The sequence below is a fragment of the Silurus meridionalis genome, chromosome 17 (assembly GCF_014805685.1).
Source record: "Silurus meridionalis isolate SWU-2019-XX chromosome 17, ASM1480568v1, whole genome shotgun sequence".
NCBI lineage: Eukaryota > Metazoa > Chordata > Actinopteri > Siluriformes > Siluridae > Silurus > Silurus meridionalis.
In genome coordinates, this window is record NC_060900.1 from 2,485,601 (window position 1) to 2,503,100 (window position 17,500).

General features: G+C 40.3%; 1 protein-coding gene across 5 annotated transcripts in view; it reads left to right on the forward strand.

Moving 5' to 3' along the window:
* kcnip3a (Kv channel interacting protein 3a, calsenilin) overlaps positions 1–17,500 on the forward strand; it is a 53,671-nt gene that overhangs the window by 30,628 nt on the left and 5,543 nt on the right. Inside the window, exons 3-4 of one of the 5 annotated variants that reach the window (XM_046872231.1) lie at positions 12,020–12,022; positions 17,106–17,230. In XM_046872231.1, the coding sequence (XP_046728187.1) occupies positions 12,020–12,022; positions 17,106–17,230 (128 nt within the window). Of the gene's footprint in view, positions 1–6,055; positions 7,812–12,019; positions 12,023–14,533; positions 15,168–15,411; positions 15,430–17,105; positions 17,231–17,500 lie in introns of those variants that run through there. The other 4 variants (XM_046872230.1, XM_046872233.1, XM_046872234.1 and 1 more) reach the window with 4 other exon arrangements.

Below are 17,500 nucleotides of genomic sequence, written 5' to 3' on the forward strand. Positions count from 1 at the left end.
TTAGTTGTTTATCAATTTTCAGAATGTGTAATTCTGTGTTTTGCTCCGTCTGTATTCAGTCTCCAACTGAAGGTTCACAAGATTCACCTTTGACCTGTTTTAAAAAATAAATAGTTGATTATTTGTTGATCTGACGCCGTTCACTCGCCTTCATCAGTGACATTCAAAACTCATCTGCACAATTCATCAATTCAACACATTGACAGAAAAATAAAGTTTAATAGAAACTTAAGGTTGACAGATTCTGACAACTGGTTTAACTATTTTGCATTGAAAGACGTATACAGTGAACTGATGCTGAGATGTTTTGGGGGTTAAAACTATTCAGGTGAAACCAGTAGAATATATTTTGATCAACATGAACATAAACAACTGATAATGTAGGAAACAGCAGACACTCGTACACAATCCATTAAATAAATCTACCAAAACATTCGCAGTTTGAACAAAACTACGAGAAATAGTTTTTATGATGTGAACGTGACTATATGATGTGGAGGTTGAACAAGTAGTTTTAAAAATGTCATTTCTGATCTGAGAAACGCACCAAAGCAACTGAGAAAAACTGTAAGGGAGTCCCTGACTATAGATTCTATATATAATATACTATAAGTGGGAGCGAATGCAAGAGCAGGACCAAAATTTGACCAAAACCATAAAACGATGACCATTATGGCTTGGTAACCAATATGAAACTGAACGCATTGCTTTATGGCATTGAAAGGAAACAACGGGGGCCATTTATACACACATAAATTAAACAAGGAAGTGGAGACGGCTGGGAGAGAACCAACATGTGGACACGAAGACCTGTGACTCAAATAAAAAAAAAAAAACTAACTAACAAACAGATATATGTTTCTAAGAATAATGTTGGTTTGTAAAGTAAATTATAAACTGATAGATAGATAGATAGATAGATAGATAGATAGATAGATAGATAGATAGATAGATAGATAGATAGATAGATATGAAAATATGCATAATAGAAAATATATAAACAGATATTTAAATACAGAATCAATTAATAAACACACAAATATATAAATGTGCACAAACCTGTTATCTACGTATTTGTTTGTTTTTTGTTTAATTTATCAGTTACAATTACTGCAATATTTATTTATTAATTGGTTGATTGTTTGATTGATTGATTGATTGATTGATTGATTGATTGATTGATTGATTGATTGATCAGACTTTCAATAATGTTGAATATCCTTAGCATTTTAACATTGGATCATTGGAAAATTGGATCAGTGTTGCTAGATCAGAAATGAGAGAAGATGATTAGATGGAAATCCACCAGAGGGCGCCAATGGCCAGTCGCAGTGACAGTGGCGGGACGTGCATTTGGTACCTGGGCCTTCAGTGGGGACTTACCGGACTTAGTCCACCTCTTAATACCACCACTATCACGTCGCAATTATAGAAACCATCAATACAATACAAAAATGCATTATAACAGCACGTGGTATTACAGAGAGAGCGACTGAGAGAGAAAGCTGTAACAGTTTCCCTCTGACCAACCAATCAGAGGACGGAAAAATGCTGAAGCTACTCTGGGCCTGCGAGCTGCCCTGTGAGGAGATTATGAAATCTGATTGGTTAAAGAAACAGAGATATTTATTAAGTAGACTTTGGTATGAAGGCCAGCAGTACTGACTCTGAAGGCTCTTGGCAGATTAGATTGACATGGCAGCACATAGAGGCTGAAATCTGATTAGACAAAAAATCTAACATCCACATACACGTACTGGAAGCAGTGCAGCCGAGAGAAACTCTACGAAATGAAGAGAATAAACTGTTGGGAATAAATTAATACAATTTCATGGAACAAATATTAGAATTTAGGTTGTAAATGTAGGTCAGTGCTTCTGTTGGTGTTTAGGCCAGCAGAGAAGAAGCATCCAAGAAGTTTGTTTTCCTGAGTCTCCTCCTTTTTGTTGAGTTGCCTAAAATATGGAATATTACACTGCTCAAGCTCCTGCTTCTCATGCAGTCGTCTCTGGTTTGAGCCCCGACCCTGACACTACTGCTATAGAGCTCTGACCTCAACTCTATTAAACATGAAAGAATGTGAATGCTGACTGACCCCAGGCCTCCTCAACTCACCTCACCTACATCATTTTGACTTTACTAACACCCTTGCAGCTGACTGAATTTCCATAAATCTCCACCAAGCACACTCCAACATCTCGTGAAACATCTTCCCAGAAGGGTGGCGTTCACTATAACAGCTCATGGGGACTAAATGTGTACTGAGATTCTCAAAAATCATATAGGAATCATTTGATCAGGTGTCCACAAATGTTTGTCCATGGTAATACACACATAGTAAAAAAAAAAAACTACTTAACTCCTCCTATTTAATCTCCACAGACCTACATATGTGCTAATCTTATGTAATACACTCTTAATTTTCCAAGCAGTGGCTTTTTATCAGTATTATAAAAGTGAGAATGTTTGTGAACACGTACCTGTTTGTTTAATTTCTGTTGGTGTCCTAAATCTGACCCAGGCAGTTGGAATGGGGCTCATTAGAAAGCTGATAGATGTTACGGAAAGTGATGGAGTGAGGAGCTGCTTTCTCATCAACAGACTCAGCAAATCTTATGTTTTCCTGGCAAGAGATCAGGCCAAGTTTCCCCAAAGCTGTCAAAATCGTATAATGCATTAGAGCTTTTGTGTGTGTGTGTGTGTGTGTGTGTGTGTGTGTGTGTGTGTGTGTGTGTAAATATAGTTGTGCATTTAGACAGGTGTGTAGAAATATGAAAAGTGTAGAAGTCTGAGACAGAAGTAAAAAGTGTAAACGTCTGAGACAGAAGTGAAAAGTGTAGATATCTGAGATAGAAGCTTAGAAATATGAGAAATTAGAGGTATAAGTATCTGATAGAAGTATAGAAGTGTAGCAGTCTGAGACAGAAGTGAAGGTGTAGAAATTTGAGACAGAAGTTTAGAAATCTGGAACAGCAGTGAAAAGTGTAGACGTCTGAGACAGAAGCATAGAAGTTTGAGACAGAAGTGAAAAGTGAAGAAATCTGAGACAGAAGTTTAGAAGTCTCAGACAGAAGTTTGGAAATCTGGAACGGCTGTGAAAAATGTAGACGTCTGAGACAGAAGTGAAAAGTGTAGAAGTCTGAGACAGAGGTGTAGAAATTTGAGACAATGGTGAAAAGTGTAAATGTCTGAGACAGAAGTAAAAAGTGTAGAAATCAGAGAAATTAGGGGTAGAAGTGTCTGACAGAGGTATAGCAGTGTAGCAGTCTGAGACAGAAGTGAAGGTGTAGAAATTTGAGACAGAAGCGTAGAAGTGTAGACATTTGAGACAGACGCATAGAAGTGTAGAAATTTGAGACAGAAGCGTAGTTGTGAAACAAATAATCTGAGGCTCAGACAGAAAATTTGATTTTTTCCCCCAAAATATATTCAAACCAAAGTATTGATAAACTTCTACTGTAGTGCTTGAACCAGAAGAACTGTGGGTCGGCATTTACAACTTTTCCCTACTTTTACATTACCGTCCTCAAGCCCTATCGATTAGCACACAACCTGGCCTGCACTCGTGGAATAATTTTACAGCTAGCTCTCTCGTTGTTTTGATATAATTACGTGTAGAGCTTTATGAGACAGACAGAGATGGCGTATCGGTGATAAAGTGGTGTGTCAGCAGGCACTTGTCTCTTTAGCTGTCTTTAAGAGCTGCTGATGGCCTAATGGTCTTACTGGAACCCTATCACTCAGCCCCTGCTTCCTGCTCGATGCCAACCTTTCTGCCGACACCAGTCATAAACATCACGGCAGAATTCGAAGGGAACGCTCTGTAACCGTAGTGAGATCGTAACGGTTAGCATTAAAGCCGCTGATGTGCTGACATCATTTCTGTCCATCAGGTCAGTTTTATGTATGGGTGTCTTCCATTGTACTGAGGGGGGTGGGGGGGCCCTGATAATGAAGCTCAATATAGAGGAAATCGATAGGTACCGCTGAGGCAGCTCGAGAGAGAGAGAGAGAGAGAGAGAGAAAGAGACAGAAAGAGAGAGTGAGAGAGAGAGGGCAATAGGGGGAGAGACAGCTTTTGATTTCACCTTCACTTAACTGCCATTATGGCTGTATTGATCTTTTTATCTAACTGGACTATTATAGCACTCAAGACCTCCTCCCTCTCTTTCTCTCTCTCTCTCTCTTTCTCTCTCTCTCAATCACTCTCTTACTCCTCATCATCATCCTCATAATTTCCCCACTTTGTCTCTAATCATCGTCAATAATCGATTTTTCACTAGACAGTTACGTTTGCTAGGAAAGTCCTATTACACAGTATAAACTACAGATGGGTTTGGTGGAATTGATGTTCTCCAACACTTTTAGCACACGTGTCTTTGCTTCCTGACACAAAGAGCAAATGTCTGAAACATCCAGAACTGTGGAGGAAATATAAAATACATGGTAAGACTTTGCAAAAGAGCAAAGCTGTACTCTAGGGTATACTGTATACTACTCTAATATATACTGTAAACTACTCAAGGGATTAGCACAGAACAGGTGCACACATTGGGTAATGGACCAATGATAGGACAAGCGGGAAGACAGGACGACCCAAAAACAAAAGTCCTGTTGTCCAGGAGTGAGTTCATGTTTTATAGGAACTCATCTGTGACTTTATTACCATCCAGAATGGCCTCGTTGGAGTTTTTTGGTTATCCACTGAGACATGTCTATGATTTTTATGCAGTTGTCACCTTGCATTGAAAACAAAAGACTTGACAAAAGACACTGATAGTTGCCGTAAACTTCTTGATTGTTGAATAATTCTGGCTGGAATTCTTTTACCAGAATCTCTTCTGTACTTTGGTGACGTTATTTTTTTTTGGATGCTTGGATGGCATGATGTTGAACCATATAACCATATAAGGTAAAGGTGCTTTAAACTTGTCACATGTACTTTACAGCACAGTGAAATTCTTTTTCTGCATATCCCAGCTGGGGTCAGGGCGCAGGGTTCATGATACAGGACCACCGGAGGTCTGGTCCGTGCTATGGGCCACTAAACTACTACCCCCTACATGAGGCAAAAGGCACATGGAACAACACAAGCAAAACCACATAGTACAAAGAATAAGCACTCAGCACTTCAAATGTATCCTAAGAGGGGGGACAACATTTTTTTTCCAAGGGATGCCTTCCTAACAGTCTGTAATGAGATACACCGACCAGGCACAACTGTATGGCCACCGATCAGGCATAACATTATGACCATCTGCCTAATATTGTGTTGGTTCCCCTTTTGCTGCTAAAACAGTCGCAACCCATCGAGCAATAACGGCATACTTTTTTTAGCAATTTGATCTACAGGAGCTCGTCTGTTGCTCAGCCTTTGCTCCCTATGTGCATCAATGAGCCTCGGCCGCCCATGACCCTGTTGCCGGTTCACCACTGTTTCCTCCTTGGGCCACTTTTGATAGACACTGACCACTGCATCCTGGGAGCATCCCAAAAAATTTTTTTTGTAGATTCTCTGACCCAGTCGTCTAGCCATCACATTTTGGTCCTTGTGAAACTTTGAGGACAAAATGTTTACTTGCTGCCTAATATATCCAACCCACTAACAGGTGCCATGACAAAGACATAATCAGTGTTATTCACTCACCGCTCACAATGTTATAATGTCAGAATGTTATCCCTGATCAGTTTATATAGTCAGCATTTTCAGCAAGACTTTGCTCACAAAAGTATTCCTCTGTATTTCATTGGAAATTGATTATCTTCCCCAGAAGCCGTGTTTAAACACATTCATTCCAGATCAAGCCGTTTTGCTTATTACTAATTAAATGCATGAAAGGCGTTGCTATCTCTGTATATATGATCTTTAGCATCATGCTTTCTCTTTTCTTTTGCCTGTGGAGTACATCAACAGTTCAGACCAGCCGAAACAGCTGCTGTTTTTAGAGGGATTACTCACAGTCTCAGGTTTTCCCACAGAGTCCTGCACTGTGTTATTCGAGTCGCTATGATGAAAGACATGAAAGAGAAAAGGAGTAGAGAGAGAGAGAGAGAGAGAGAGAGAGAGAGAGAGAGAGAGAGAAAGAGTGGGACAATCCAGACGAGGTGTGTGGGTGGACAGATCAAGGCTGGGGCAGAGAGTAACAGAGGAAAAGGGGAGGGTGTCCCTGGAACCTGATCCCCTCACTCAGGCTCAATTTGGGAATGTGACTTTTCTCCATGCCCTCAAACACTGCGAAAGAGAGAGAGAGAGGTTGCGGTAAGGCCCCAAGGGTTGATCGAAAAGAGCGAGTCGGTCTGATAACGTGTCGGAGGGGTGGGGGTTGCGAGACAAAAAAAGCAAGGGATGAGTGGAAGAAAGAATGGCATGGGCAGACAAAAAAGAGAGAAGAATACGAAAAGCAGTAAACCAGAGGATGGATAGAGAGGGAAGGGAAAACAGCAACAGGACGAAGAGGTCGACACTGAAGAATTTCCAAAGGAGGCGGGGGAGAAAGAACGTAAAGTACAGTACGGGCTGAAAGGAGAGACAGAAGCCCTGTAACTGCCGCCGGAGGGGAAAGAGATAAGCAAGAGAAGAGGAGTCTGTGTGATCTAGTGGGAGAGCCCAAAGGAGGAAGAGGAGGAGGAGGATTAGAAGAAGAACACAGGCTACAGTCATCCCTCCTTCACCTCTCACCCATATCTCTCTTTTTAAAGTTGTGCAGCAACCCGAAGAGGAAGGAACCGTTTATCACTTTATCCTGTCTAGGATCCTGAACAAACACCAAAGCAAAAGCGATGCTGCTCGGATCTCACCGGCAAGTTCTGCGGATCTACCGCTCCTGAGGGACATTGAGGGCTCCTCACCACCGAATTGCAGAGAGAATATTTTGTTTTGAGGATGCATGATCGTGCGGTTGTGACCTTCATGAGTTATGGACAATTGTGAGGCTGATGAAGGACTCAAACTATACCTCAAATTGATCAATTAAAGCTCTGTGGTTCGTGAAATTAAGGAATACTTGTGGTGTTATTCTGTATAGAACAGAAGTGTGGCCACGATTTCGATCCACGTTTTTTTATCTGGATTAACCATCCACCAGGTGATCAAGTCCAGCAGCCTTTCTCCAACTAGCATATTACAGTATTTTAAAATTGACTTAATATGGATCAATATCTTGATTCTGTGAGCTGATTCAGGTCCTTCTTTATCCGTGTTCTTCTCGTGCTAGTCCAACCATCTAAAGTTCTTATCTGAAGCTACGTGTACTGGAGATCAGCGCGTCCGTCAGCGGCACCGTTTAAAAAGACTTGTCTGTTGTTGACGCATGATGTCTTTACGCGTCTGGACTGTGTAAAAGCCCAGCGATCCTCGCCTTTATTTATGCACGCCAGCTCTCTGGAGGAATGACCTAACATGGAAGCGTTGACTTCTCCGCTCATCACCAAAGTAAATGAGCCTGGAGAGGACGCGTTGTCATGTTTTTTTTTTCTGCTCTCCATTTCTCATGCGCAAGTCGGCTGACGTTTTCTCATCAACATCAAACAATTCCTCTGTTTTCATCCAAATGAAACTTCTTTCAGACTGAAGCAACCCCCCCTCCCGAGCGCTTCGGGTGCCAAGTATAATGGCCCTTTCTGGTGCACACTAGCCTCGTTTCTTTCCCTCGCAGCCGAAACCTTCCTCTTGCAAAAAAAACGAGGGCCCCCCAAAATTCTCTCAATCATGAGTATCCAGGGTATGGAACTGTTTGCCATAGCAGTGGTCATTATCCTCTTCGTGGCCGTCCTTAAGCAGTTTGGCATCCTGGAGCCCATGTCTCTGGAAGGTAAGGAGCACAGCCGGGGCCGTACCTCATGCTTGTACCTCCGCAGGCGTTGAGTTGACCGAGCTCTGGCGTGCGTGTTTACGACAGCTAGGCATTCAGATAATTTCACGTTACACTTCGCAGGTGTGACAGAAGGAATTTGTAGTGGCTCAGATGGCAAATAAGGGATGAAATAGAGACTTGTGGTGACAGATGAGCTTGTCCTGGTTGTCAACAACGTGCTGAAATATTGCTCTTGGGTCGTTTACATCACAAACGTTAATAATAGTTCGTTATATATTTTGTAGTCATTATTTTCAAATTGTTTGGACTTAATGGTTATATTTACAATTCCTCAAGGCTAATGTGAGTTCTGGTCAAAAGACACAGCTTTCTGGTGGATGGGCTTTACCTTACCAGTGAGATTCCCAATGCATCTCAATTCTTCAGTTATGTTCTACCAGGGGCATCCCATGTAGTAGAACATGTGCCATAGCTTTCAAGTCAAATTATTTGTTCTAAGCCACTGTGTTTGATGTTCATTTCAGTGCACCACAGTATCATTCATTTAGTCATTGTATATCAATTCGACTTTGCACAATTCAGTTTGTTCAGTTCAGCGGAAAACCTGTAAAGCTTTATGTAAAACCTTGGCACAGGGGGTTTCCCTATCAGAAAAGGTTCCTGTTTAGAGGACAGAGCTTTCCAATCTTTATTTCTTTGGTTGGTTCTAGCATTCCAAAACATTTGGTCTCTGCAGATACATTTGTAACCTTTTTTTTTCTACAGATACCCTTTCCCAGAACAACCGAATTTTTATGCAACTAGGTTAAGAGGTGCAATGTTGGAAGGGCCAAGCAATGGCAGCTTGTTGATGCTAGGATTTGAACCCACAACCTCCTGATCAAGAGTCCAAATCGTATCCACTTTCCATAGATGGCTCTACTTAGAGCGTTTAAAGGTTTCATCCAGAAATACAACAATAAAAGTGGATTTCATTTAAAGTTTCTGAGGCATTTCTTTAGGTATTTTGACTTGAATTATATTAGCTTACATCATGAACGACACAAGGCTTATGTATTTAAAATAGCATTTTAATGACTGCTGCATGATCAGAAATGAAAGTTTCTCACCTGATATCAATGTCGCCGTCTCTTTTATAGACCGAATAGGAGCTACTTCTTCACCCCTAGAAAAATGCATTCTTGGATAAATAGCTATACAAACTTTTTGAACAGATGAATACTCTGTACTCTGTGTTTCTAAATAGAAACTCTGGGGGTGTCCCAGGTGGAACAACCAAAGAACCGTGTAATCGTTATAACATAATGAATGCTTATTAGGAGACTGTTAAGGAACTGGACAAAAATGTAGTTTATGCAAGATATTATACATTAGAGATTTTAGATGTATTACCACACTTCCAGTGGAGTAAACTAAATGAAATGTGTCCTATACATTAAGAAAACGCCAAAAAAATATTATAAATGCCTGACATGCTGTTATTGTTTGCTTTTTTTTTTAATTTTTGATTGATTATTTTAATCCTATGAGGAAACCTTTGTACTCTGATTGGATCTCCAGGATGAACAATGAACAGGGTTTGAGAGCTCAATGTTGAGAATAAAAATGGTGTAAATCATATATGATCACAAGATCTTTGGGAGATTATCGAGCAAGAGAGCCACAGCGTTGTCTGACACCATCATTAGAAGATCAGGTGATGGGAAATCTCCCTAGTATGGCTTTAGAGACTTGTACTCAGGATGCCGTTATGCATTGAAGCTGTTCTGGAGGCTCGTGGTGGATTAACACCTTTATTAGAAACACGTTATGTTTTTATTTCTCTTTTTGGAATGCAGTGTTTTTTGCAGGCAGTGGTTGGGCGATATGATTTAATCATATGACATCACGATTCTCAAAGGCATTTCTCAAAGACCCATGATGCGTATCTCAGTATGTAATATAGGTTTGTTTAAAAAGTGCCCGTATTACATTGGTGGAGCATTAAAAAGTAAAAAAATTATACATTTTATATATTTAAAAAAAACTACCATTAAAAATATCGTTGTGAAAAATATCGTTGGCTACACATTGAGACGCGAATCGCATCGGCCTCGGTTTTCTAGAGGGACAATCCCTAATTAAAATAAATAAATAAATAAATAAATGTAACTTTATCTATACATTCAGACAAATATTTATAACGAATATTTAATTTTTGATACTTATTAGACATTATTTCAGCTTCTTCTTCTCAGCATACTATTCGTTTAAATAAAGTTATATAAAAACTGTCACAGCTTTTTTCTCTCATACTTTTTTCCACACGGTACACAGGTCGTGAAATAGGATATAAATACACTGTTCTTGACCGCATGTTCGGTGTGGGCGCGTGTGTATACGTGACCTGCGAGGAATACAAGGTGAAAGGTTGTCTGCGCCTTGTTTTTGTCGTTTAGAACGCGCCGCATCGCTAACGCTGCGTGCTATTCATAGCACTGTGGTGTAACGCGGTGGTGCTTTGGCAGCGTTGGAATTATTAGGGGTTTATTGTATGCTTTCGTATTAAATGTCACAGCGTGCTTTATTTTATAAGGTTATAATCGTTATTGGCTACACCTGAGCGTCTTCTTCGACTTCCTGCGAAAAATCCGGGGTGCTTTTTATGTACCGTTCCTCCTCTCCCTTTCTCAGGCCCCAAAAATAAGTCAAGCACTACTCTGCATCCATTATGCATGCTGTATTGAGTGGGCTTATTTTACCGCCACCTAAATATGGGGTTTCACAAGGACACTGTCCGTTCAGCAAAATACCCCTCCATATACACACACATGCACGCAAACACACACTCCAACACGTACAATCCATCCAATCCTTAACCACACCCATAAAAACATTTCACACTCCCCTAAAGCCTTTACATTTCCGATAGTTTGGTCCCTTAGCGGGTATCCGCAGCCTGTAATTATCCCAAAAACTATCGATCTATCTGCAGTATTTTGCTCTTAGGGCTCGCACTCCCTCCATAATGCTAGCCCGGCTTCTCACGTTTCATACACAAGTGCTCGTGTTGGAACTCTGCTGCAGAAAGTTGGGGCAGGCGTTTATCAACACCACAGTGCTGATTCATTAACGCTTTCATGCTTCAGCGGTGAAGAACGTTTTGTCTGGTATACGCTTTATAATAGATTTCTAATACAAGGGTTAATGTGTGTGTGTGTGTGTGTGTGTGTGTGTGTGTGTGTGTGTGTGTGTGTGTGTGTGTGTGTGTGTGTGTGTGTGTGTGTGTGTGTGTACGTAATGTGTTTACTGAGGTCCCCAAGTGGTAAGAGTTAAAGTGCTGGACCTGAAAAAAAAAGAAAAAACTAAGGTCATGTGTATCTATTGCAGAAGACACCAGGGGTCATAAGTGTGTAAACGTATACACGGTGTGGTTTAAAGCGATTGCAGAAATGTGCGGTTGACTCCACCCCCTCGGATTTGTCCGCTCGGCTCAAGCAGGCACGTATTGTGTAAATACAGACGAAGTGCTCGCGTTGAGATTTTAGCCGTCATGCAGCCCTGAGACTCGTTTTCCTTCTGAGTGTAAATGAGGACTGAGGCTACAAATGATAGTTTAGACAACGAAAGTTTGATGATCGTAGATCGTAGATGGCCAATACTATTTATTTTCAATCCGATCTAATACCAAGATACAATCCGATACCAAGATACTTTCAAAACCAGTGTTGTCAATATTGTAATATTGATGCTAATCTATCTATCTATCTATCTATCTATCTATCTATCTATCTATCTATCTATCTATCTATCTATCTATCTATCTATCTATCTATCTATCTATCTATCTATCTATCTATCTATCTATCTATCACATAATATCATAATATCACTATCCCAGTCAAAGGTTTGATCACACCTTCTTCTTCTTGTTTTTATTTTCAACATTGTACATTAAAACTGAAAACATCCGAACCATGAAAGAACAAATATGGAGTCATTTATTAAACAAAAAAAGTGTTAAACAACCCAGAATATCGTCTTATAGTCTTCAAAGTAGCCCTCTTTTGCTTTGGTAACAGCTTTGTACACTCGTGGCATTCCCTCAGTCAGACTCATGAGGTACTGGGAATGGTTTCCCAACTATCTTTAGAAGTTCCCAGAGGTTTTGAGTGCTTGTTGGCTGCTTTTCTTTCAGAGGTAGCTCTTGGTCTCCCTTTGCTGAGACGGTCCTCTTGAGAGCCTGTTTCATTACAGTGTTTGATAGTGTTTGGAGACTGAACTCAGGGATACTTTTAAAGTCCTTGAATTTTTGGTGAATCTTTTCTCTTTACGTAACTGCTTGTTTCTTGCTATAATATGGATTTGTACATTAGTTGTAGTCACAGTTTTTTAAAACAATTAAATTTTATTTTTTTTATGAAATTTAGCTACTTTGGACAATCTAAAATATAAAACATATTCTGGGTTGTTTAACACATTTTTGTTTACTGCATAATTCAGTTCTTCTCGGTTTGGATGTTGTAGGTTTTAATGTACAATGGTGACATGATAATAAAGAAAAAACAATAAAGGAGAAGGTGTTTACAAGCTTTTTACCACTACTGTCAAAAACTTGAACATATGTGCTCTCTCTCTCTCTCTCTCTCTCTCTCTCTCTCTCTCTCTCTCTCTCTCTGTCTCTCTCTTTTCTCTCTCTCTCTATCTATGTATCCAACTACTATGAGGACACTACCCATTGTTGACTTCATTGACAAAATCGATGAGTGTAGTTTCTCACCAGTTCCACTAGAGAGCAGACATCACTCAGGCTTTGGGATTCTTATGACTCTGACCAAACAATGGCAGATGCATCAGATGAAACATCTTTAAAGCCATGAGAAGGATAAAGAAAGACAAATTCCAGAGACATATATTCAAACTGATGTTGTTTTTCCGATTAACAGATGAATTTTTACTAATTTTATAGGTTTTCAGTAGAACTTGACTATTTCAACCTGGAAATGATTCAATATGTCAGGAAATAATCATTATATATTTTTTACAAGAAGATACAAGATATATTTTACGACATACAGCATATTTCCAGCATGCAGGACAGACGAGTCAGCAGGTTTATAGACACTGCACACTTCTCTCCATCCTTACAACAAGACGTGTCCAAAATCCTGTTTGAGGAAAAACCAGCAGTTCCTTTTCTCTCACACTCTGATACGCAGACTGATTTAATAAACCCTTGTACGGTTACTGAGACAGTGGTTCTTGCTGAATTCAGACATCGACCTGAAGAAAATCCCTGAAAATCTGAATGTTTGTGACTGCATTTGTATTGAAGTGAAGCGAGAGACAGGCGGCCGGAAACACACCGGCTTTTTATTCCGACTTTTCCAACGCTTTAATCCCGATCCATACCTGGAATCAATACACACTCAAACACACGTAATGGGGAGAGATCTATATTCCTGACTAACATAAAACACACACTTCTAAAACACATCTGTTCAGGGTTTTTTCGGCACACACACTTTCTTATATCCAGTAAGATCCTCAAACACACACACACACACTCACACACACACACACACACACACACACACACACACACACACACACACACACACTTTATTCAGTCCAGATCTACACAAAGTCATCCAGTCAGATATTTAGACACACACACACACACACACACACACACACACACACACTTTCTTATATCCAGTAAGATCCTCAAACACACACACACACACACACACACACACACACACACACACACACACTTTATCCAGTCCAGATCTACACAAAGTCATCCAGTCAGATATTTAGACACACACACACACACACACACACACACACACACACACACACACACACACACACACACACAGAGGCAGGTCACATTTCATGCATCCAGTCAGGTCCTTGACATATATACACACACATGCACACACACACACACACACTTTCTTTCTTTCATTCAGGCCCTTAGACACACACACACACACACACACACACACACACACACACACACACACACACACACACACTTTCTTATATCCAGTAAGATCCTCAAACACACACACACACACACACACACACACACACACACACACTTTATCCAGTCCAGATCTACACAAAGTCATCCAGTCAGATATTTAGACACACACACACACACACACACACACACACACACACACACACACACACACACACACAGAGGCAGGTCACATTTCATGCATCCAGTCAGGTCCTTGGACATACATATACACACACATGCACACACACACACACACACACACACACACCGCTTTCTTTCTTTCATTCAGGCCCTTAGACACACACACACACACACATACACACATACACACACAATTCTTTTAGATCCAGTCAGGTCTTTAGACCCACACACACACACACACACACACACACACACACACACACAGGAGAGAAACCCTAAAGTGTAGTTCTTAAATAGTTTCTTTAGCAAGACAAACCAGAGAACCTTCTAGATTTATTTTCACTTGTTTATAGATGCACAGTAACAGTTCCTGACTTTGATCCTGATTTTGACTGTTTTTATTTGTTAAAGAACAACACAAAGGTTATTTTTTGTCCTTTTATAGTTATATTAAGCAACCAAACAGAATCAAGAATTCATTTATATATCTTGTGTGTGTGTGTGTGTGTGTGTGTGTGTGTGTGTGTGTGTGTGTGTGTGTGTGTATAAGAGATAAATTCAGTGTGTAGATTTTGTGTGTAATTGGGACGGTTTGTCTCCTGGGCGTTTGTCATAAAAGCGTCCTCTGAATGTCCTCTGTGGATTTCTCTGTGAAAGGTTAATTAGATCGCAGAGAGGAACTAAGATTAAAACTAAAGGAGGGAAAAGAAAAGAAAAGCGAAGATCAGAGAAAGAGAGAGAGAGAGAGATAGAGAGAGGACACAGAATGCTCACATCTGGATCTTGACTTGATGTTACTCGGGATTCCTTGGGATCCTGAGGAGCGTTTTCCCTGGATTTCATGGCTTCTTGAAAGTTTTCCTTCATCTGTTTTTCCTTTCCTTATAAAAAAAAGGAAGAGAAAAAGAACAGCTTGTTTTTTCTGGTGTACACGTTTTTTTTGTGTGCAAGAATGCCTCAATGTGTGAATGCCGTGAGAGGAAGAATCATTGGTGAATTGGTGAACTGGTGAAAATTGGAGCGAGAAAGAGAAAGAAAAAGAAAAAGAAAGAGAGAGAATCCATACCAGAAGGTGTATAACCGGAGGATGAGTGTAAGATGGGAGACGGAGGGACTGCAGACTGTGGGCATCGTCTGCCTGGTGTTCATGTTCCTCAAACTCATGCACCTACTCGGGCTTATAGACATCACAGAGGAAGGTGAGACGAGACGGATGGAGAAATGGAGAGACACATGGAATGCAGGACAAATCAGCCTTAGAATGTTCTCGTCTCGGTTTGTTGAATATGAATCTTCTATGGGGAAAAAAAGTGTTTGACTTGACTGATCTCTGTTTTTTTTTTTCTCTCTTTCTCAACTCTTCTTTCCTCTACAATCCACTCACATCTTTCTCTTTTTCTCTCTTTCTTCCTCACTCGCTTTTTGTGGTCTCTGTGTGTAAAGACGGTGAGCATAAGCACGGTGAAAACCCACCCAGCCACTTTTTCCTCCTCTGTCTTGCCGTCGTGTCGTGGACTTGTGTCTCTTTGTGTGTTGTGTGTGTTGTGTCTCTGTGTTGTGGTGCCTTTTTTACTGTGTCATTGGTTCCTGTCTTCTTCGCTAATATCCTTTTTGAGCTCGTGCAAGCTTTAATTCAGCGTGTCAGAGAAAAAGAAAAAGAAAATGTAGGGTAACCATGGGGAAACACAGCTAACATGTAAGAGACGCTAATGGCCACCATTTAGCATCATGCTCAGGAGTTTTCCTGAGGAGCATAAGGGTTTTGTTTGTGTGACATTTCTTCAGTTTCATGATGGTTTTAAATGGACAAGGAACCATTTAACAAGGAACCTTTCATGGTTCCCCAAGAAGGACAGGGCTAAAGCCATTAGTGCAGGGGTCCCCAAACTACAGCCCCCATATTTATAATGGCCCTCTGAACAATGCCAGAGACAAATTTAAAAATTATAATTTTAAATATATGCTCTACTCATATCATAACTGTGTTTGAAAATAAAGGTCGGCTTTCAAACTAAAATGTCCATTCGTTTTTAATAGAGGTGGAGGCACTGATAGTTGCTGTCGGCAAAAATCTATACCGATAGTTTTTCCGGTTTCCGGTCCTCTTTTATCACGAGGGCAACCTCTAGAGGCGAATCACTGACACCACATGCTTTTGCATGTGAGACTGCGTGCTGCACGGAGAGCGCTACATTAAATGTATTGCTTATGATTAAATTATTATTATTATTTATTAATGAATATATTCATATTTATATCCTTTTGCCACATTTTTATGATTTTGTACTTTTTTTTGTAATAAGGTTCAGCACTATATTACTTGGAGTTGATTAATCGGTTAATGGCAAGTACGATCCAACCTAGCTATCGGTCGACCTCTAATTATTAACGTAGCCTAAATTCTTGTTCAATTCACCCACCAACCACATACGAAAACACATTTGTCTGTACAGAACTAAATTATAAACTAATCTAGCATTAGGAGTCGTAATAAATACATTTCGAATTATATCGAATCGTTTTCTGTTCCGACCCGGCCTCCTTTACAGAAAGGAAAAATTATGTGGTTCTCAGAAGTTTGGGGACTCCTGCCTTAGGGCAGAAAAACATGTATAATAATGTACAACTCTATATTCAGGTTTTAGGCCACGCCTTCTACTAAAGTCATATGCTAACTTGAGTTTGAGTCAAGATGGAGTCTATAACACAGCTCTGCATAAATATTCCTCAATTTTCATATCTATGATCACCTCAGAACCTATAAACCGAAAGCACGACACTGTTTTAGCAAGTGAGCATGATGCTAATCTGTTGGCTATTAGCTTTTCTTTACTTTAATTACATGCTTCCTCTTTTTTATTATTTTCGTTTTATCATCCAATCACACACATCATGGCTTCGCTTTTAGTCCAGATTTTTTCCATTTCTCTTTCTTTACTCTTCTGCCACTACTGTGCTAACTCTTTCTCTCTCACTCTCCCATCGCTCGATCACTCTGTCCTGTTTGTTTAACCTGCATCCCCTTTCCTCACTGTCCCTCTGTCCTTCTTTTTTCCCCTCTTTCCTTCACTGTCTCACTCTCTGCCCCTTCTTCTCCTGTCTTTCGTTGCTCTTTCTTTCTTTTTTTTCTCCCATAGACAGCAGCGACAGCGACTTGGAGCTGGCCACCGTCAGGCACCAACCCGAGGGTCTGGAGCAGCTGCAGGCGCAGACCAAGTTCACACGCAAGGAGCTTCAGTCGCTTTACAGGGGCTTTAAAAATGTAAGAACTTGCTGAGCATTTAAAAGGAAAACTGCACATTCATTCATGTTCAATAGGGCTATATCTTCATGGGGATGTTCTTTGTGCATGAGAGCATTGTCATGCTAAGGGAAAAGTTCATGCTTCCACACGCAAAAGGCGTCCTTTAGAATTGTGTGCCTCCAACTTTGTGGAAGAAGTTTGGAGAAGAACCACATATGGTTGACTGGATAAGCCAGGTGTCCCATTACTTTTATGCATACAGCTCATACAGAATTCTTAACACATAAA